This window comes from Archocentrus centrarchus, chromosome 6, assembly GCF_007364275.1.
Source record: "Archocentrus centrarchus isolate MPI-CPG fArcCen1 chromosome 6, fArcCen1, whole genome shotgun sequence".
NCBI lineage: Eukaryota > Metazoa > Chordata > Actinopteri > Cichliformes > Cichlidae > Archocentrus > Archocentrus centrarchus.
In genome coordinates, this window is record NC_044351.1 from 16128610 (window position 1) to 16151893 (window position 23284).

The window sequence follows — 23284 nt, forward strand, 5'->3', positions numbered from 1 at the left end:
AGTTCTTTTTTTTTTTTTTTTTTTTAGTTAGTCTTATTTTACATCAACTTCAGACCCACAATGAGTCTCAGCAGGAAAATAAAAAAAAAAACCCAGCACCTCTGTTAGCTCGCTTTGGAAAGGTGTGCCATTTCTGACTGTGTGGTTTTCTCCTGCTTTGTTGTGTGGGTGTGCACGTTTCTTTCTTATGACACCCTTGCTGCTTTCTCCACTTCACCTCGAGGTAAATGTGTTTCCTTATAAAGAGAAACGGACAGACTGCTGGCAGCAAGTGCAAGGCTGCTGATTTAGAATAATTCTGAACTCACTAACATACATATGGTGGGGAGATCATGGCGCCCGGTGCACACATCTCATAAATCCAAGGGTAATTTTATGCAGACATTTTTGGTTCATTCTTTGTGCAGGGTAAGAACATTTGTAATCAGGTTTTAGTGAATAAAGTCCAATGAGATTAAGTTTTCTTACTATGCTAGCTAGTTAGTGAGCGCTGGCAAGGGTACTTTGCTGCCCTCATAACCAGTTTAAATTGAAAATGTGCCCTGGAAGAAGAAAGCATGACAGACTAAATAACTTTACCTAACGGGGGGGGGGGGGGGTCTCACCAATAAACTGTGTACAAGCAAACTTAGTTCAGTCCCCTGATCAACTTTCATCTGTTTAGAGATACTCGAGCCACCCTCACAGCCACACGGCTTAAGACATTACTGCCCCCCCACCCCCTTTTTTTTAATGGGATGATTATGCGTATTAATGACCCAAGCACTCCTCTGCCGCAAGGCAAATCTGTGACTCAGTAGTACCACAGCCTTTTCCTGCATGACCAAAGGTGTCTCATTCTTGCTTCCCATCTTTCTGTTAAATCCCCTCCCTATCATTCATTCTCTGATTTCATTCTGCCTCTTCCTCACATTTCTCACTCCCACTCCTATTTCTCACTTTCCTCCTATCTCCGTCTCTCCTATTCTTTGCCTCATCTATTCTGCCTGCATCTGTCTTTGGGGTCTCAGCATCAATCTCCATCTTTGTCTCTCTGTTTGGAATTAATTTGAGAAATGCTTCCTAATCACCCAAGTTCATTCTCTCTTCCTTTCCCCACTCCCTTATTATTTCTCTCCGCATTAGATTAAACTCCCACATGCACGGAAAGGAGAAGGCTGTAGAGGTGGATGGGAGATGGGAAAAGGAAAAAGAGGAGGATGGACTGCAAAAACCTCAGAGAACAAAGGTTTTTGCTACAGTCTGTTCACTGGAAGCTTTTAGCAGAAAGCTGAATTTGCAGTCCTGTGCCAGTACTCTTGTCTTTGCCAGATCCCTTTGTTTTCTAACTTTCTTTTCCATCACTGACCTTGCACCCCCCTCCCTCTTTTTAGTTCTTTCCCGCTTATCTCTCCTTGTCCTTGTTCCCTTCCTCACTTGGCTCTCTGATCATCTTCAGAGGCCATTCAGTCAAAACCTTTAATAGGAGAGTGGGAGAGTTGGGAGTTCGGTGGGATCTCCCCCTGAGCAAAAGTCCTGCTGATAATCGCAGCGTTCTGCGAAGCTCTCTCTCCCTCTTTTTGCTTCCAATGTTCGCCTCCAGTGGACTGAACCCAGGAAAGCTAAGCTGGGAAAAGGCATTTAACTGGTGATGACTGTGCAGAACAGTTCAAGTCTCAGTGGGCTTAGTACAAGTTTATCCATTCATTCAGCCAAGTGAGGAAGATTTATAACAAGCCCTGACATGAAGGAAAGCCACGGTGCTGTGTGTGCACGTGCAACTAGATCACACGAACATGCATGAACTCCTAGAGCTCAAAAAAGGTGAATTTTGTGAAACTGTTTCAGGCTTTAGGTGGTTAAAGACGTGCAGGAGGTGTTTTACTCACATGTCCTCTGGTGTCCAATGTAGAAGAACTTTCACCTTGCCAGAACCCTCTTTCCTTTTATAGCACCTACACAGACAATTAAGCAAAAAAAAAAACGAAAAAAAGAAATCAGATTGAGCTGACTTCACTGAGGAAGATTAAGACCAAAATATTGACACAGGCATATAATTTAATCCAAATGACTGCTAATTTTTGTATTTAAGTCAATTTGTTTCTCAACAAGCATTACATTTGCACAAATCTATCACATATCTTGTCTGTATCGCAGAATCTGTGAAGAAAAGGCCTGACGTGCCTCAATTTTGGCCTCATCTCTCTAATGAATAAGGTTACATGCTTCAATCACACTACCAAATAATACAGTGCTCATTTTGCTTGTTAGTGTAATCATCAGCCAGTCTTAATAATGCATGTGAGCGCTCAGTGAGACTTCTATTTTTAGGTTCATCTATAACCTGCAACGCACTGCAAGGCCAAGAAATTCTAATTCAGAAGAAAGATAAAGCCTGTGAGCCGTTATCATCACAGCTAAAATCACTGCTCTTGTTGTGGCTTATGTCAGAACCGGATGCTTCGACACTTTAGGCAGGAATGTGTTAAATGGAGACCAACACCTACTTTGTAATGTTTGCCGTCACGAACCTGCCGCTGGTTTTGTTTTGCTATCTGGGTTTCAATACTCAGTTCTTGCACTGCCAATGCAACTACAAACTTCAAGGCTTTTCTTCTTTGAAAATACAGTTGAGACCATACCGCACTTCCTGCCTCGTTGGTGCTTTTAATGCGTACCATTTCATCCATCATGCTGTGTGGTTTATAGTAAGCTGGGTGTGGAATTCACAATATTGTCAGTGGGGAAAAGGAAAAGCAAGAAAAATAACCAGGAGGGTCAAAATAGCCCCAGATATAACCTCTTGCGTCAATTGGCCTTTTTTTGGTGAGTGTCTGTTTTTAGGATAGTGAATGAGCTCACATGTGAAGAACTTCTCTTACGCACATGAATTTTTGAAATTATTTTCGTGACTCCAGGGACTAGCTCTGGCATTGATGAAACTGGTTTGAGGACAGGAGGGAGCAGGCTCCACTCAGACGAGAGGCAGAGGCGTGGAGTCGCTCTCCTCCTCTTACAGCTGCTCCTGCATTTCAACATTTTACAAACACAGAATTAATTTTGTGTTTTAAGTATATCAATCTGTTTTATTAAACTGATCGCATCATCCTCAAGGATAAACAGATATAGTTGGGGATATATGGATGTTGACAAATTTGTATTATCACCCCCCCTTCCATGTTAGGCAGAAATTTGAAGCAAGCAAGGGGGACACAAACATGTCTAGTTATAGACTGATTAACTTTAAAAAAAAAAAAAAAAAAACAGAAAAAAAACAAGGAATATTTAGGTTAGGGTAGGTGAGATTATTTGTTGTTTCTGGACTGGTGCCTTAACATTTGTCTGCTAGAAGCTTGCAAATAGCAGCCAAGTTGGCAACTCAACCATGTTCCCTCTTGTCTGTAACAGTGTGCAGACATACGACTCCTGACGGGAACGAGAAGAGAGCGCGAAGCAACCGAAACAGTGTGACTGATGAAGAGTTCGGGGAATTAAGGAGTTAGTCACAATATGACACTATAACTACACATTGCCCATGATAACTAATAAAGGCATCGCAATACAGTGATATGCTGAAAAGTGATTTACGATTAAGGGCTGCAGCTATCAATTATTTTAGTAATCGAGTATTCTGTCAATTATTCCATTGATTAAATAGATAATCGGTTAAGAAATACACTTATTAATGAGCATAATAAATATTCAAAAGAGAAAAAACACAGGTCTTTAAAATTAACTGCACGTGGGTTTCCATTTTAGAAAATTGCAGTGGTTTAAAAAGTTTAACTGCATAAAAACATCTGGTAGGTTCGTCTTAAATTAGAGGAGGCAAAGTGAATGAGTGAGTGTCTGTAAGCCTTTAAAGGAGCGTGTAGTATATCACTGTTCTCAGAGCCGAGGTTTGTCCTGTGCTTTGATGCAAACGTTCCTGCTGCAGAAAACAGACCGTTCTGATGCTATAGATGCTAATAATTATATTATAATAATAATAATAATAATTCAGTGTCCTGCACAGCCCCAGGTAAGGTGCACAGCATTTTACTGGTCTATGAAAAGAAAAAAAAAAAAAAAAAAAGAGAAAAGATTTAATTTTTATATTTTAAATAATACAACTGAATTTATAATTTATTTATTTTAATCTAAATCTGCAAAATAATGTTACTAAAGCCTTGAAATAAATATGGTCTAGTATGCCCCGTGCCCCCCCTTTAGACTCACCCCTGCTTGTTGCAGGTATCACTGCCATATGTAGCTGGAGTCAGCCTTTAGCGAGCTGAATTTAAACACGGTATCAGACTAAGTTAACAGTTCATCTGCATATTTTAACTTCCTGTAGCTTTACTGTAAATATTTGCTGTGTCAAGTAAACGGAGGTGGATGGGAGCAGCTACAAAGTTCACTTTTCTTCATGCTCGTTGATCGGGTGGTTTGATGAAGGACTCCTCCAGCTTTTCCCAATAAAGTTTTTAAATGGAACAAGTGCTGTTTTGGATGCTAGAAAAACATTTCCTTTCATTCCACCATGAGCGCATCATCTCGGTACAGCTCCGCCGTGTTGTGTAGACAGACTCTGGCTCACATTAAACTATGACAGCATCAGCTTCACGGTCCTTTTGTTGGAAAACTGGGGGCTTCATGTGCCTAATGTTGTATTCTTTTTATTCATACACATGCTCCTAAATACATTTCTATTGCTTGTCTGTTTTTAGTTGCAAACGTGGGTGACACCCTCATGCTTACACGGTGACACCCGAGCGCTACAGAGTTTAAATGAAGCACTGAAGCAAAAAAAGTTTGCATTGAGCTTTTTTTTAAATAATCAAGTTATTGGAGTTACTCAAATCATTGCAGTCGTATGGCCGAAAGAATTCACAATCACATCATCGTCTTTAATAAACAGCTACGAGATAACTGTGTCCATTAATAAATAATACTGTTTTTCTTTCATTAAGTCCTGGTTTTGGAGTTTGCTCGTCCTCCCTGTGCCAGAGTGGGTTCACTCCTCCCACAGACGGACTCCCAAAAACCTGCATGAAAGGTCCTGATCTAAAATTAACTGCAGGTGTGGATGTGTGAGCGTGTGGTTATCTGTCTCTCTGCATTTGCCCTGTGAGGGACTGCTGACCAGTCCAGGATGTGACAGCTGGGATAGGCGCCAGCCACCCCAGTGACCCTAAGTAGCGTGCGGTTTTTGGTAAGTCAAATTAGAGGAAAAGGTTTGGAGCACTTTTGTGTTTTTAAAAAATAAAAATAAAAATAAATTCACATTTTGGCGCCTGCATATCTAATCTACAATCACAGGAGAAAGAGTTACATTTCCCTGTTGATATTACTCAAAATGAATAATCAAAAAATACTTCCTGTTCTCTGCTAACAGGAGTCTACTTAAAATGCTCTCAGAAATACCTCTTCAACTTTCCAACTTAGTCTTTAGAAGATGTAAAAACTCCTTTCCAACTTTTCAGAGCATTAGTCACACCTCATAAATAAGCACTGTATCTCATTTGTTCTTGCTTATCTGCCTCTTCCTTTATCTCCTAGCTCTCTGGGCTTGGTAAATGCACTGAAGACGAACAGGCAGTTTCTCAGAGACACTACAAACTCCTGTGCTAGCTGCAATGAGCCCTACTCAAGTGTCTTAAGCCCTGCAAGGTAAGACTCAGTGCACTAACCAGCTGCTTTACTGCCTGTTAAGCTAACCTATGCTTTCAGGCACCTTGTAGCACCAAGTTAATAATCACAAGTCAAGCCTATCCTTGAAAAGGGCTGCAGACATATATGTAAAGAAGTGGGCTTGTGTTTAAGCAGCAGGAAGTGATTTGTGAGCTGAGTGCTCTGATGATGGCAGTTGGTGCTTTAAGGGACAGATCTTAATCCTCTATAAACCCAAGGGAGAGCACGAGAATGGGAGGGAGAGAAAGCAGGAGGACTTAGGGAGTGAACAGTAGATATTAATGTGGCTCCAAAACAAAGCAGTGAAAACTGCAGGAATACAGCTGGGGAGGACAGGCCTGCTAAAACTGGGTGCCTGTCTAGTGTCAGGGGGTCAAGCTGTGGATGACGCAGATTGGTGCAATAACAAAAATATCCCATCATAAACATGACTGAGTTGCTCCAGCAGGTCAGCAGACCCGCTGGCCAAGCTCCACAGAACCCCCCACGGCTCTGTACTGTCTCCCCAGGCCTGGGAGGGTCCACTGGGGACCGGGGTCTAGCTCAGCATCACAGCCCGTCACCACAATCCTTTAGAGATTAGAAAGAAAATCTATGCCCGACTGCCCAGATCTCCTTCCGATTCCATGACCCTAACCTTCACTTAACCCCTTTTCCCTTTCCTCGCTCTCCAAGTCTGTTTCTCTCCATTTGTTACTCTCCCTCCCTTGACTGGTTCTTCCTCCTTCTCACTCTGTGTCCAAATATGCAGTTACCTCTCTTAACCTCTTCCCAAGCTTTATCTCTTTTTTTTTTTTTTTTTTTTTTTTTTTTTTTTTTTAAATTCTTGGCTGCTGCTGAGGTTTGCAGAACCAATGCAGAGCAGAAAAAAGCTGAATGGCAGTCCTATAAATACTCCTCAACATGAACAACAGTAAGCTATAGTAAGTTTGTCTTAAACAGCACTCACTTTATGAGTAGTACATGCAAGTATTAGAGATACAGTAGATATAGAAAGTGTACACCCCCCTGACAGTAATCAAAAGGTGCTTCAACAAAGTATATAAAGGGTGTGTGCATGTATGCTTATTGTCTTTTATTTTTTATACCCCCCAAACAGATTTGTTTAATTGAATTGTGCAGGTTACAGGTCACATTCAAGGTGGGAACATTTTTGAACTGATTTACTGTGGTCTCATTTTTTTTAACATCACAATAACCTGGCGTTTTAACACTTTTTACATCCACTGTATGTGTATTAAGCTGAAAGTGTATTACACAGCTACACACACTCATTTAAACATCCTCACTGAATCCACTGATCTCTGTTGTCTGTCTGGCAGTAAAGCTCTAACTACTAAGGTTTCACCAGGGAATCTGCAGCATTACACTCAGATGGGCTACGCATTGTTGCCATCACTGTTAAATATCTGTTGTGCAAAATATCCATTTTAAATATCAAGACAATAATAAACAAAACCTGCCCATGTTTTTAAAATGTCCTTTTACTTCTGTGTGTATTTTTCATTGCGGTTAAAACAGTGGTGATGCTCTATAACAGCATAGGGCATAAAATGCCGTATATCTTTCCCAGCTCGAGTGCTAGCAGCAAGTAAAGCAGAACACATTTCTGAATGAAGATAATGAGTGTAAATGGAATTACTGACACGGGCTGTTTCACAAATGTAAAGAGAGGCTGTGCGGAGAAAGGAGTGAGACTGTTTGTGTGTTTTACGAACAACACGTGAACAAAAGAGGATCAGGCAGCAGATGATGCTCCTTCCCCCCCAAATCTTTGGAAGAAAAGTACACCATCATTCAGTTTGAACTGGAGTCAGAGTGCTCCCTTGTGGAACTGCATTAGAATAGCAGTCCAAAATGATCCCACAGTTAAGTTTCCTTAATAGAAAATCCATTAATCAAAAGCCATTTGTGTCAGAAAAATAGTATTTCTTCCTATGAGTGCTCATATACGTCTCCAGTATAAGGTGAAAAAGGCACTTTCCCCACACATTAATAATGAATTTGGCACAGGACTCAAAATGGGCAAAGCAGCACATACAAAAACCAATTGTCTTTCCTGTGAAGCCTGCGTCAGAGAAAAACAGCATCGGGCCTTGGGGGGGTGTTTCTACAGGTTCAGTTCAAGTGCACAGAGGAAAAAAATCTGCAGTGATTGGAGCCTTTCAAATGGTGACTCTTTCATGCCCCCTGTTGTCTATATAGCAAAATAAAATATATCTTTTATAAAAGCGGGTGCACAAAAATTCTTATTTGGAGCAAAATGTAACCAAAATTCAAAGATTTCTGTGAACACATTACATTAAGGTACCATAAATTTACAAACAGCTTTATTGGCGTCCGTGAAGGGAGGACCTGAGATTTAGATGAAAGTGAAGACAAAGTCAGCTTCATGTTTTATTGCTCATTATGATGATTCAGGTCTAAACTATCTTGGAAAATGTCATTAATTTCTTATGTGTTCTTCTGGATGATTGATTTAAAGGAAAGTTCAGCTGTGTTGCTTCAAACAACCCTTTTTTGAACACCTGATTTTATTTGCAGACTTTTGTCTGCAGTGTATTTTATTTTAATTCATTTTTAGGTGCTTTGTGAGGTCATGTGGGCTGGGTGCATGTGTGTACTTGACACAATAATTTAAAGACCACTTCAGGGTTTTTCCTGCAAAGACCAATTTATGGCAACCACCAAAGAGGGCAAGCAAGAGCCAAAGGGGAAAAAATTAAAATAAAATCACCAGCACTGTAAATAAGTTTCCCAACCTTGTTTTGTTACTTGGAGTGTCATTTACTGTATTATAGACACATTTTTACTTATCAAGAAAATAAGAAACTGCAACAAAATGCACAAAAACTCTACAAAATGAGGCAAGAGACTGAACGCCTTAACTGTACACTGACCAACTGTGCGTACTTGTGTACTTGTGTAAGAGAAACCAAGTCTTTAACCCGTTTCATAAGTCATACACCTTTTAATACAGAGAGGCAGGCACAACCTGGTGGCCAAGTCGTAAGGGTGTATACCTCATGGTCAAAGGTGCACTAAGCAACCAAATCTAACTGATGGTCAACCAATTAATCTTAACTAGCAACCTCCAAGACAAAAAAATAAATAAATAAAAATTCTGAAGAGCCAAAACTGCAGTACCTCTAATGGCCACTTGGAGGCCACTTGTTCCAAAAGAAATAGTTTTTCCTCTTACAACAGCTGCAGAGTGGGTGATTTTTTTAAATAAATCATCCCAGTTATACTGGTAGGATTTAAAGTTAGGGGTGTGCCTGCTTTGACTGACAGTTGTGTGGACAAAAGTGGTTGCAGCTGGCCTTCACTCTGCTAATTCAAGGCTGTGAACTGGACCACTAGACAATGTTTGTGCTGTTAGTGCTTTTTGGAGCATTATTTTCCAAATAACAGACCCCAGAAGTTTGTGTTTCAGTTTTGATGAAAGGATTTCTAGCGTTTTACTCATCTTAGCACCAATTAGCCGATATCTTCTGTGCCGAGTTGGCACAGAAGATATTTTTTATAAAAGCAGAGTTTAACTGTAAACTATTAGTGCTGGTGTAACTCTAAAACAAGCTTAATATTTTACACGTATGCCATTCTGCATGTTGTGTTTGAGTTTAGTCTCTTCTACTCTTCAAATCTTTAACAACCACAGCAAGAGGTTCATTAAAGTTGGACATGCATAAAAAGAGGAGAATGCCTGCTCCCTCTGAACACCGTCCCCCGTTGTGTGTAAACCCATTAAAACTGAAAAAGACACTCGGAGGCAAAGACTACAAGACATTCAGTAAAGCACATACCGTACTGTGAAAGACAACACTGTGACCATTGCCCACACTTTCAATGTGGGTGGCGAGGTTGAGACAGATGGCTCTGTGCCGAATAGCATCCATGGTCTGGGCATCAAAGAAGTCGTGGGGTCTTGCTGGAGAGGGAAAAAAGAAAAAGTCAGTCACACACATTCATAGAAAAGCATTAGTCCAACTTTGGGCCCCCAGTATGCAAAAAAAAAAAAAAAAGCGTGAATTTTTCTCTAAATACATATATCAACATCACAATCGTTTCATAGTTCAAGAAATGACAGCTCTCCATTGAGAGCTGCATTAAATAAATTATTGTTTTAGTTTCTCTGAATAACTGTGACATTACTGGTCATATTTAGTGGAAAGAAAACTGACCTGTTAACATTTGAAATTATTAACATGTTTTCTAGGGTACTTACACAGCACTCTGCAGTCTTTGAAAAACAAAAACAAACAAAAAAAACATTATGTAAAAATAACAGAAATATATATTTAGAAGAAATATTTGCTTGAATTGGGCTAGACAACCAAATAAGGAAAACAAGGCAATTAACTAAATGTAGCACAAAAAAGTAAGGAAATTTGTGTTTGGTCGATTATTTCCTTGTTGTAACAATACTTGGTAATAAATCTTATACTGTTAAAAAGCCTGTTTATTTCCCCTTAAATGGAGCCACATTTGTGGGTTGAGCAGCAGAGTTGAGTATGTGGGTGGCGCCCATGAAAAACAGCTTATTCTGCTGTTGACTCACATTTTGAGCTTCTGCTCCTCCGGGTGCTGACAGTCAGGCTTGTCATCATTGGAGACGATATCGAGATGAGCTTCTGCAACCAGTGACAATCCCACATCTCCACATCCTGGGACCGAACTCTATCCTCCAAGATGGCAACGCTCTCTCCCACAGAGCGGGTTTATCAAAGACTACCTCCAGAATTTGGGAGAGGAGGGGATGGATTGGCTTGCCTGTAATCCTGGCGTGCTGTTCATGCCAGAGTGACCAACACAACCACAATGGCTGATTTGCCGCAAATGCTGGTTGAAGAATGGGGTGCACCCCATTAGGAGGTGCCAGGCTGTGGTGGCTGTGTGTGGTTCTTCTACATGCTGCTGACGCCCCTGTTTGTTAAATGAATAAATTCTTAAATTGCCAATATTGTTTCTTCGGACTTCAATCACCCAATCCAATAAATGACACCAAACAAGAGTCAATAAAATCTGTTTGGCATTGGCAGAGAAGATTTGGCAAGTTTTTCCACGGGGGCAACCCACATACTCAACTCTGCTGGTCAACCCACAAATGTGGCACCGTTTAAGGGGGGGAAAAAAAAAAAAAAACAGGCTTTCTACCTGTATAAGATTTATTGCCAAGAAGCATTGTTGCAACAAGGAAATAATCGACCAAACACAAATTCCCCAACTTTCTCTGCCAAGTTTATTATATAACTTCACATTTTATAACAGTACCTTTGTTTTAACTAAACCATAAAAGATTAGAAACCACTGGCACGTATGACTCATAACCAGCAGACTTATGTGCAATAAACACATGGGATTATCATTTACTGAGATGACTATCAGCAGAAAGTGTTAATGGCAGAATATTACCTTCAAAATGCAAAGCCAAAATAAAGAGACTCATTTTTGAATCTCAGTTTTTAATTTGTGTATTGATTTAGATTTTCTTAACCCATAAAAACTAGCTGCTATCTAAGAAAATAATACGCTTTATAAAATAACAGTTGGTAATAACATCAAGTATATAAACTTTGTGGCAAACTGACTGGAATGTGCAAAACTATTGACAGATGACCCTCCAAATGACCCAAAGAGCCAATTTCTCTTTTTAAATTTAGAGTAAGGGTGGATGGGTGTTTTTACAACTGCGAAATCACATCTGTCTCCCAGGTTGTGAACTGAAATGTTACACATATTTTGTAAAAGCCTCTCTTCTTCTGTCTTCAGACAATCAGAGGTGTAGAAATAGAAAAACTGCATAACGCATAATCAGGTCATCTGAGGCAAAACCTGCCACAAGGTAGCCATCGGTACCTGTATGAGCATCGTAAAACTACACTTACAGACAAATTGTTGCCTTCTGAAATGCATCACTTTGCCATGTGGAGAGTGTGTCTATCTATCTGGCGCCAGCTTAAGTTCCTGTTTGTGTTGGTGTATGTGTGTGTGTGTGTGTGTGTGTGTGTGTGTGTGTGGTCCAGCTCTCACTTTTCCAACAAAGACATGTGGGAGTTTAGAAGCAAAACAAGCACAGCGTGACCTCAAAAACGTGCTCAGGTTGTAATCCTTCTTAACACAGAAAGGAGGGGAAAAAAAAAATCACAATGAGAAACATTTCAAAATAAGATTAGCGTGTGCGCCTGTTAGGTACGTACGTAAGGAGCACCTGCGTTTGTTCTTGAGTTTCTTCCTCTTGTTGAGGCCAGCCTTAGAAGGGGACTCCTCCTTGAGTTTGGCCTGACCGGACATTCTCGAGGAGCTCTGCTGACTGAAGTGACTGGGTACATGCCGAGCCAGCCCACCTTGAGAAGCAAAGCTAGCATTGCAGCCACCGACTACACACTGCAAGAGAAACACACGGCTCAGGCTACGCATTACTCCTTCTAAGAAGGACAATGAGACGACGAACAGAAGAGCATGGCATTGCGTTTTACCTTGAAGGGCTTATCTCCACTGTGGGTCAGCATGTGTCTCTGGAGCCAACTCTGACTGGTGGATGGCGTGTTATACACCTTGCAACCCTTCCACAGACACACAAACATCTGAGGAACACAGACAGGCAAGCATGAAGGAGAGAAAGACTTCAGATGGTACAAATGGTTTATAAAACAATAGTGAACGGTGGATAAAGGCTGCTTAAAAGAAAGGCATTTTTCAGATTAAATGAGCAAATCCTAACGTTCTCTGATGTCTAAGGATTGTCCTCAAATGCAGACTACAGGTGGAAGAAGTCAGCATGATTTGTGATACTGCTTGTATTTGGCAAGAAGTAGAGAAATTAAAACTGAATAAAGGTTACATTTAATTCATTTTGTAAAGCCATGTTTTGACTGAGCATTAGGGCATTTAAAAAACAAAAACAAAACAAAACAAAAAAAAAACTTGTTATAAAAGTGGCTACAAAAATGTGCTTAGTTTACAGATGTGTGTTGCTGTATTCTGTGGTTGGTGAAAAAGCAGTTTATCATTTATGTTAATCAGAGTTTATGCACATAAGGTACTTTATGAGTGCATAGTGGTGGCATACTGCACGTCAAGCTGTATCTGGAAATTAATAAAGGAAAGATTCAGAGGGGTTTTATTTTGGGTTTGCCAGGCTGTTGGATCTCTAAAATCAGATCGGCTAACTGTAAATTTAGACTAAAGCAGTCCCAATTATAGAAAATCGTTCTCCTCTGATTTGGGTCTCTTCACTATCAATGTTAAGCTAGACCAAAAAAAAAAAAAAAAAGGGAGGCACCAGTGTACAAGGCTACAAGTTCAAAACTTTTAAGTCTACTGACCTCTCCTCTCTGCCCATCCACATGAATCCCCCTGATGTGCTCTGCCAGATCAGGACTACAGTTGAAGCACTGTGGACAGAGGTCCCAGCAACACTGGTAAGTCATCGACTTGTTCCCAGAGCGGCTGGCACTACCCTGTCCATTCATCATGGCAGGGGTGGAGCGCCCGCTGGAGACTAGGCTCTCCATCTCCATCAGGGTACTGTTGATACTGAGGAGAGGGCGAGGAGGAATTCAGTTTCAGAGTTATAAAACAAAGCTGGCTTTGCACAGCCATGAAGAACAGGTGCAGATATTACATACTCGCTATGCGTGAAAGCCTCTAGGCTGCAAGGGATTTTCCACGCATGCCACAAACACTCATGCCAAATCAACTTTATGAATGTGGTGCACACAGCTTCTGAGCACTATATTATAAATATGCTGTGTTGTCAACGTCACCAAAAGGCTCAAAGTCGGCTGTTTTTACTCATTCAGCAAGTGTTCACATTTCCGGTGGCTACAGTTTGATTGATTCGTTATTAAATACACCCCCACACTTCACACTTTAACCCCCGCTTTACTCTCAATAATGCAGTTTGCCAGCCCTTCACTGCACTGAATGATCGGAGTACAGAGTTGGACACTGAAAAGTTGTTTTTCCGCACAGCTGCTGAAGGTTAAAGTCCCTCTCTGCTCATCTTACATGTGACATTTAAACTTTAACATTGTTAGTACTCGTTCAGTTAGTACTGGAGGGGTAATGATACTATATCAGCAACTACTACAAGAGTCATTTCGCCGACCAACCTGTCCTCTGAGTCCATACGGCTCAAGGGTTCACCATCCGAGGATGATATCTCCACACTCGCACGCCTCTTGTCGCCCAGTTCCCCGCCGCCACCGCTGGCTTTATCACCATCTTCGCTGACAGTTTTGCTCTTCTCGCTGTCTGTCCCCGAACTCCGGCTGTCCTCTCCAGTTTCCTCCTTAGCGTCTTTAATTGTGTTATCGCTGCTAGCTTCGCCGTTACCATCTCCCAGGCTTTGCTGGGACTCCGTTATTTGCTCTGGTTCTTCATGAGCGTTTGTTACCTCCTGGTCGACCGGCGTAACACCACCGTCTGACACCACCTCGATCGCGGCCTTGTCTGAATCCGCAGCGGGCTTCTGCTCGCCGACCTCCGCCTCCACCGCTTCCATTTTCGGCTCTACGCTACCGTCTGGTTGTTCCGTTTCCGGTTCGGTAGGGCCATTTTCCTTCTCCTCGCCGTTGCCGTTGTTTGTGTCCACCGTCGGCACTTCTTTCTCAACACTCAAAGCGGGTGTTTCTTCCGATGCCGCAGAAGCCATTTCAGCGGCGGACGTAGCCAGGAATACTTTCGGTATTAAGATTTACTCATGCCACCGTCAAACGCTTCTCCGCAGAAGGAGGGCTGGGTAAAATCAGCCTGCTCCCCGATTGGTCAGAGACGGCACGATGTGGCGACGTAGCATTTAAAGCTTCCCAGTGTTTCCGAACGCACGTGGTTTATAAAAACTGGAGTATTTGAGTACGTACCTTTGTGTGATTTACTAAATAAATAAATACTCAACTGTAGTCGTTGTTATACTAATGCTTTTATAACCGATTAATGAGAACAACTTTGCGCTTTCCAGGACCTCATCAAATATTTTCAGCAGGATACTATAACTTTTTAGACATGTTTGTACTCGATTGTTCAGACCAGGGATGTCAAAAACATTTTACATTGTGGGCCACATACAGACCACACAGTTTGATCTTAAGTAGGCCGGATCAGTGAACCTCCCCTTTCTGCCGGTGATATCTTGATGTGAGAAAAAGAAGTGCAATTTCAACAGTATATCTCAGTTTTTCCTATTACTATTTCCTTTTACTGTTGACCTGCTGTAAAAAAACAAAACAGGAACTTTTCTTTCATGTAATAATTTATCTATTAATTATTTTTTGACGTAGCATCAATGGCAATGGGGGAGGTCTTTATCAGTAGAAAAAGCTGTAAATTAGTTAAATCCAAAATCTATGCCCTCCTTCACATTTTCAGTTAGACAGTAGACCATATACCTCTCAGAAAAGCTGACCAAAACCCACTTATATTAATATTTTTAACTATGTCTTTATCTGTTTTTATTTAAGTCTTATTTTTTTGCTATATATTTTTCTTAAGAATTTTTATTTTTTGCATCATTGGCCTCAAACTGTTTACATCGTTTCCTGAATCCGTATTAGCAGGCCCTTCACATGTAAAGTGCTTTGAATTACACCAACATGCATATTAGAGAAAGCTGTAAATTCTGCTATGATACCGCCAAACAAAAAGGTAAGCACGGGTACTTCTACAACATTAGCCACTCAAATATAGCCTATTATTAATTTATTAATGAGACGATTAGTGGTTAGAAACCGGTTATGAAAGGAAAGATATGGCCAATGGTGCTACCGCGGAATGACCACCAGAGGGAGCCACAGCCCCGTATTAAAAACACGTTTGATTGTTTGGGGTTACTATTTGAATCACATGCATACACTTTAAATAAAGGATTCAACAATTTAACCAAAACATGAGAGCATAAGTAACATAAGCCTCAAAACATACTGAACTGAACTGGTGGTAAGTATAGCTTTCATGAGGGAAAAGCTTTGTAAAGCTTTATTTTAGAGTAAAGTCAACACATTTTCAAATCAGTTTTTATTAAAATTGATTGCTGCATCTATACATGCAGTTTTTTTTTATGTTTTGTTGATCATTCAAATTAGAGTTAATTTAAATAATGTTTCAAAGTAACTGCCCAGCTTCCAGTTGTTCAGTCTCTCAAATAAATCTAGAGACAGGGGACATAAGGAGCACAACACAGCCACACATTAGGAACAGCAACATTTATTTAACATGATAGAAAACAGATGGGATGTGAACATTTGCAAATTAAATCTAGTATGTAACTGTATGCTGAACATATCCTCCCATCCAGATATACCATGTACATTATATACACAGTAAATCTCTGATAATTACACTTTGTACACACAAAAAATTACCTCAGATTCAGAAAGGGTTTATTTCTATTGCTTTTTACACGTACTTATCCTCTTTTTTTTTTTAATTCCAGGGCTCCAAACCAACATGGCATAAAATGTTGTCTTGTTTTTTTTTTTGTCATAAAATATAATCAAGCTCTATTTTTTCCATCTCTCAGTTTAAATATATCTCTCAGCAATAAAAAAAAAGGACAGTATAGAGTGACTCGAGTCAGAACATTCACATACCAGGGACTTCAGATCCCATCTTTAAATAATTAGTACCCAGAAGTATGAGAAATTACAAATACTCTTAGTCTGCAGCAATAAAGTGGTTCCTCCTTAAATTATAATGGAGGGATCTATATCTCCTATCTACTCATCTTTAGCATAGACACATTTTCTTTACAATAAATGGATAAATATGCCTGGTTAGTTAATGTCTGTGTGAAAAAACAAAACAAAAACAAATTAAGCAAATTATTAAAGATGTAATTAAACACAAAGAAAATGGGAAACTTGTTCCTGAAACCTTTTAGAACAGGTGATGAAACATGAATGAAAATGTATAACTGACCGACATATTCTGTCAACAGGCTATTAGGCTCAGAACAGAGCTCAGTCTGTTAGCCTCCTATATATACAGATAGACTTTGGCCCACATTCAAACACAAACCTAATAAAACCGTATAAATAATAAAAATGATTATAAAAGCCTTGTAAAAACTGAAACTGCAGCAGTCACGGTATGAATCCACATAATGTCTTGCCAGGTTGAGGAGAGCGTTGCGCCCCAAAGAGGGAGGAGCTTAAGACGTCACAGTGAGCGTACAGAAGTCAGAGGTTAAGACCTGTGAGTATGAAGTAGGCAGTTTCACTCTGTAGGCAAAGGCCTTGTGCTGAACTCTTTGGGGGGAATCCTCAGGAGCTGCTTCAGGCCTCTGCAGGCGTTTCCTTCATGTGTAGGTTTTCACTGAGGCCAGAGCCTGGGCTGAAGAGGGCAGAATCAAAATTAAGAGAAGCAATCAACATGTGAGATTCTCTCATAGTTCTGCTATGCAGCAGTACATTAGTACACTGAGGCGAGTCATGTCAATAGACAGATTACAAGAACTACCGCAACACAGCCACATTTTTACATGAAATGAATCCAACTAATCATTCAGATATGCTTTTTTTTTTCCCCTTTTTAAACACAGAAATGAAAATTAAGCCATGAAAACACTTGAGCAAAATGAGTATGAGCAAAAAACAGGCAGATGAAGGCCCTTACTGGAGCTACTACACACACATGAAGTGAGAACCGTCAGTGAGCTGGGGGGGTGCGGTGGTGGGAGACTGCGGATGGGGTGGGGAAGAGGACGACAGGCTTTTCACTGCAACGAAACAACAACATGGTGAACACAGTCGCACGCGTGAAATGACAAAATAACAAATTAGATCAGTTAATAATGACTGAACGGCCAAAAAAACCCCCAAACAAACAAACCCAGAAATAATCACTGAAGTCAGTGAAATTAATGAAAAACTACTGAGACTACCACCACAAGTAAATGACTGAACACACACACACAATGAAAGCAGCTACAGTTTGTTTCTAAGAACAGGCTCCCACAAGCTTTTGTTTTATTACATGCATTTGTTTGATCCAACCACCCCACCTCCTCCCTCCTGTCTCTCTAGAGATGTACCTGCTACCAGCTTGCTGCGTTTGGAGGCCTCGGCTGCCAGCTCGTAGGAGATATTAATCATCTTCTCTTTTTCCTGTACAGTAACCTCCTCTTCAGTCTCCTCCTCAGGGCTTAGAGCCAGACTAGGCAGCACATTCTGCATGCTGGGAACAAACACAAAATCACAAGGTTTCTATAGTATGCGATGGACAACTTCTAATTAGCAACAAATGGGCCATTTCTTTTAAATGAATATGAGGGCACTGCGATTTATAATGCAATGCCAGAGTGGCTCAGACATGAGCACACAGACCTTTCTCCACATTCAAGGCATAGACGTGCATGCAAAGTGCAGGCGAATTTCATACGCGACATCTGCTCACCTGCAAAAAGCCAGCACCTTTCACCGCAGCAGCCTTATCTAATATTCAAGGCCTGAGCAGACCTGTCCATGCTAATAAACAATTATTGCTTTAGATGGATCGTGACAGTGTGCTTACCTGTTTTTGGCTATGAGGGCTTTGATGCGGTCAACTTTCCTCTGCTTATCAGCCTCCTGCTCAGGACTCAGAGCCTCCTCAGGGTCTGATTCAATGTAACGCTCAGGAATGAGCACTTTGTCAGGCACAGAAAGCTGAAGAAAAACAACCAGACAAGAAACACTTACATTTGGTATATGTGGTACAAATGACTGGTTTACTAAGAGCTCTGCAAATAAAAGAAGAAACTGACACGAAATTACAGAGAAGCTAAAAGTGGAGACAGTAAAAATATACAGATATCAGAAAATTCCACCTCTGTACAAACAGCAGCTTATTATTGGGATTGGCATCTACAGGATGGGAAGACACTCACATTTTGGGTGTTTTATAAGTAAATGGAGCATCATGGACAAATAATTAATGTAGGTATTCTGTAGTATGCAGAAATCAATTGGGGAAAAAACTGTCAGGAGGTCATGGATGTAATCTAAAGCAAATCCACAATACTTAATATTCTGTGGTAAATAGCACCAAAATTATTTGTCCATGACAGTTTTAAGCCCTCTGAGTAATGATTTGTAGAAGACAGCAGGCTGATGAGAACGACAACCAACTGCTGTGCCGTACCTCTCTGTCGACATTAAAGTGCTCAGCCTGCGAGGACTCTTTGAGACGAGCTATCTCCTCAGCGGGCGTCTCCTGCTCCCTCACCACCTCCTGCTGCCTGAGAGAGGCCTCCAGCTCCTGAATGTCGCTGCTTATCACCTCATCTCTGCGCTTCACTTGAAACTAAAATAAAATAAAATTTTAAAAAAAGGTGAAATAATAATTATAAATTTAAAAAAGCAGAAACATCATATCATATGAACATCTTCTGACTCCAGAGCTACCATAATGTCAAATAATGTCTGCGTCACTCAGCCAGTACCTGCGTGTTGCGGAAATGGTTTTCTTTAGTAAATGAGTGGCTGCGAGAGGGTGTGTTCTCCTGACTGCTACCCCTGAGGCTGAGGCTTCTTTTCTTCTCCCTGAGGGCGCCCTGCTGGTGGCGACGGATCCTCTCCAGCTGCTCCTCCACGCTCATTCTGGGCCGGCTGCTCTCCGCAGCGCACAGCTGCTGCTCCACTGCGCTGCGTGGACGCTCCTGATGGCCAGAGACAAAAACAGAATATAATTTAATAATGATAGAGCATTACTGTAAAGACATTCAGCACTGTGACAAATGCCACCGTGGTGACTTTTTACTGCAAGCCCCAATTATTGTGCATGGTGGGGGTCTGGAGCCTAAGCTTGATTAAGCAGACCATCTCTACCCATAGTCTATCTACTAGAAAGCATTTGACTTCTTTAAACAGAGTTAACAAACAAATTTGACACAATGGCCTTAATTTAATGACTGGGAAATTGCTTTTAAATGTTCACTCTTTGAGCTACATTTGGCAAAAGGCCAAACGACCTGACTGTTGTGTGCTTGCACGCTCCTGCTGGAACACATGGGTGCACTCGGAGCGGCTGGGGGCTTGTTAATGCCTGAGCAGGAGAGGCTGATGTGAAGTGAACTGAGGAGAAGTTGTTCATTCTCAGGTTTGTGCCATGCTGGAGGGCTGGCAGATGTGAACTCAGTCCAGAGGCCAAGGACACAGTCTCCACTGTCCACACTGTTAAAGATATCCCAGGACCTAAGCTGAACTCTAGAAGCCCTGGACATGCTCTCTTAGTGCCATAGGCAAAAGTACATAAGCCTAGAGGGAGTTTGTGAATTCACCTAGTTTCATTTGTACTACATGCCCATCCACATAGATGCACTTAAAGCGGGACACACCCTGCAGTGTGGTGCACTAATGATATGGTTAGTATATTTAAGTTGATAGTGTTTGAGGCTGGAAAATGTTTAAATGCAGCTTGGCATCTACTTTATGGCAGCATGAGTCACAGCCTGACCATGTGATAGCTGCCTTTTTTACTGCACATGTGAGTTTTGAGCCAGCAGCTTGTAAGTAAAACAACCAATTAGGAGAGGAGTAATCACAATTCAAAATTAACTTGATGGTTAGTTCACAGCTGCCCACTGGATGCTCATTTGGGCTAAAAAGAAAATAATAGCAAAAAGCAGGCATTAGTTCAGGCAGGCACCAGAGCCAAGATATGAACTCAAGCCAATCACGGTGCCTGCCCACATCAGCTAACGGCCCAGCTGATACCCCTCTATACAACTGGCAATCTGCATACAGCACGGGGCTGGCGGTAGCATAGGACAAGGGTGGGATCAGCCCACCCAAATCTGATTCTTGCCCACCCAATAAAAACCTCCCATACTGCCTGCGGGCAGCGAAAGGTCCTCCCATCAAGCTACGCCTACAATAGTTTTTATTTTCCACACTTTGACTTTCTCACACTCTGATTCAGGGCTGCGCCCTCTCGTTTCGTGCTTTTCCTTAATCTGGGTCACACTCTAGTTTCCATGTTAATATTTTTACTTCTTTTTACCATGAGCATGTATCACGTCTATCAGTAAGTCTAGCCCTGGAGTATCCCCGACAGCTCCCGTCCCGCTGAAATATCTCCCCCTGAGCGGGTTACCTGCTCCGTCTCCTCCTCTGTCCGATCGGCAGACAATCTGCTGACTAGTTTCTCTGCATGTAATAGCACAAGCACCCCTGATGCTAATCCCACTCTAGCCACATCCCCAGACCCAAAGCAGGTCCTTCCTCTGGCCGTTTCAGCGCCAGGTCCTACCGTTGCGGACCTGAATAGCACTGTGCCCACACAGCCAGTGCTAGCTAACTATCCACAAACGTGCCTTCGCCAATACGTTCCGCTCATTCAACCCGGCGTGGTACCGCACTAGACCTTGGCTGGAATACTCTGTGGCTCGGGACGCATGTTTCTGCTTCCCGAATGAATTTGTCACAAAGTTTGCCCAAAAACACAGAAGACTGATTCTGTAGTTTTTCACATTTTGCATTTTTTGCAGTTGCTGTTCTCTTTCTGTTGTACTGTTGTATAATAAAAAACAAAAAGAATAAAAAAAAAAAATTATTCAAGCCACAGAAGGTCACAAATCTATGTACTTTCTGTGATGTCTGAAACCCAGATAAATGGAGAGGGTATATATATATATATATATATATATATATATATATATATATATATATATATATATATATATATATATATATACACACACACACACACACACACACACACACACACACTTGCCCACCTACATTTTCAGTCTGCCCACCCAACTACAGGGGGCTAGAACCAGGCCTGATACAGCACTTGCTATTAAGCTACTTTAGCCTGCCCATAGCTGCTGCACACCTGCGAGCCGCTTTCCAACACACTTCTAGGTCTCACCGTTCTAGGATCAGGCTTCTTGCTCTTCCTTAAAGTAACATATGAAGCTATGGAGGAAGAATCAGGCACTGGAGATTTAGTCCTTGGGGGGACGATGCCAACTGGATAGGACATCCCTAGCCACAGAAAAGGAGACAAGATATCAGTAAGAGGTATAGTTTGCACAATACAGAACTCATTTTACAACAAAAAATATTAGACAGGGTTAAAGTTACAGGCGGTATTTTGCCATTAATACTGTCTGTTCAGCAAAATCTCCTGTATAGCCGAAAGACCTGTGTGCTGTTTAGCCAAATGTAGTGGTAACTGCAGCTCATCTATTCACAGAGAATGTTTGTTGGCATCAAGTCTAAATACAGTAAAACAAATATTATAGCTCACACATTTTGGCTAAGTTAAAAAAAAAAAAACTGAGTATGCAAGTGCAACTGTCACTGTATCCATGGTAACCACCATATGACAAATTATGGTTGCCATGAGTTACTTTGTGATACACTGACCTACATTACACCTAGAAGAAACAGTCTGACCCACCAAAGTGATCCAAATGCCAACTCAAATATGTGCTAGAGAGGAGGGTCGTGTCAGAAATCACTCGATATTTACTGCACAGTGCACTCCATATGCTGCTCAGCTTCTGAGCCTGTAAATGTTTCCACTAGAGAGTCCTCACATATTCTATAATAGAATGACAAAAGGCAGTGATGTGTAGACTATTTTGCTGTTAATCTCATGATACGATGCTCGACTTTTATAGACACTAAAATGACCGCTGTGTGACTCAGAGTTCCCGCTGACTGTCAAGTAGCAAATGAGGGAAGAGGAGGGGCGACTCTGTGCACAGCGAAATGTAACAGATTATTCACTCGACTCATGGTTGCTTTTTTCTTTGTGTGTAGCTGTATGCTCTGGGCTTCATTAAGAAACTGCAGCATTATCACTCTAATGTACCTTTGTTTCCTACATGTTCTCTATCAGATGGATGTTCAGATCTGTCCTCTCCATTGCTCTCATCCACTTCAGCCACTGTGGTGAGTTCTGGTTCACTCTTATACAGCCTGTAGTCAGGACCCTGGAGGCGAGAAAGGAAAAAGAAAAAAAAAAAAAAGGAGGTCAACACAAATGAGAACAACTCTGACTGAGTTATGCAGAGTTTGTTTACAAACGGACTACGTTTCAGAGTGGCATTATCTTTTACAGAAAGATGAAAAAATAAAATAATTCTTCACAGAGCGGGGTTTTTCCTGCAGAGAGACATTTTTGGCGGCCCCTGCAGAGGTTTTAACCAGAGCCCAAAGAAAATCACGTTTAATCGTCTTTGTTAATTGGCGTTTCATTTACTCAAGCATAATAGGCATTTTTTTTGACTGATCAGAAATGACATAAAAACGAATAGAATTAAGGCAACAAAAACTCACTGTCTTTACTGTGCATGAGGTGATTGTGCTAATTCACCTCTAAAACACCTTTTCTGAGCCAGGAAAAACCCTGCAGACTGAGCAATCTTAAATGCAAATGGATGAAATTTGAGGAAATACTCATACAAAAAAGTAGGCAGCAGGTAGATGCATTCAAACTCAGATATAGCTACCAAGGGCAGAAGATACAGACAAAAAAAATATATATTAAATTGCAACACAGAGGATGAGACAGAAAAGGAAGATATGGTAATTTAGTCAAAAACAAAAACAACAAAAAATACACAAGCTGGACTTCAACCAACTAAATTCAAAGTAAATTATGCAGCATGATGACCAGAACAAATGGAAAACAATCC

General features: G+C 41.1%; 2 protein-coding genes across 7 annotated transcripts in view; both read right to left on the reverse strand.

Annotated features, from left to right (window-relative positions):
* Positions 1-14422, reverse strand: part of LOC115781709 (zinc finger protein aebp2-like) — an 86757-nt gene extending 72335 nt beyond the window's left edge. The window contains exons 1-7 of the mRNA XM_030731533.1: positions 13770-14422; positions 12981-13191; positions 12132-12239; positions 11853-12039; positions 9881-9895; positions 9436-9583; positions 1869-1934 (exon numbers count right to left, since the gene is read on the reverse strand). Coding sequence (XP_030587393.1) covers positions 1869-1934; positions 9436-9583; positions 9881-9895; positions 11853-12039; positions 12132-12239; positions 12981-13191; positions 13770-14311 — 1277 coding nt within the window. The 5' untranslated portion in view covers positions 14312-14422. The remainder of the gene's footprint in view (positions 1-1868; positions 1935-9435; positions 9584-9880; positions 9896-11852; positions 12040-12131; positions 12240-12980; positions 13192-13769) is intronic.
* A 1433-nt stretch (positions 14423-15855) lies between these two features.
* Positions 15856-23284, reverse strand: part of plekha5 (pleckstrin homology domain containing, family A member 5) — an 88046-nt gene continuing 80617 nt past the window's right edge. For all 6 annotated transcript variants that reach the window (XM_030731529.1, XM_030731528.1, XM_030731525.1 and 3 more), the window contains 8 exons: positions 22459-22579; positions 21508-21623; positions 19076-19291; positions 18775-18936; positions 18166-18299; positions 17687-17829; positions 17287-17371; positions 15856-16986 (listed from right to left, as the gene is read on the reverse strand). In XM_030731529.1, coding sequence (XP_030587389.1) covers positions 16929-16986; positions 17287-17371; positions 17687-17829; positions 18166-18299; positions 18775-18936; positions 19076-19291; positions 21508-21623; positions 22459-22579 — 1035 coding nt within the window. In that variant the 3' untranslated portion in view covers positions 15856-16928. The remainder of the gene's footprint in view (positions 16987-17286; positions 17372-17686; positions 17830-18165; positions 18300-18774; positions 18937-19075; positions 19292-21507; positions 21624-22458; positions 22580-23284) is intronic.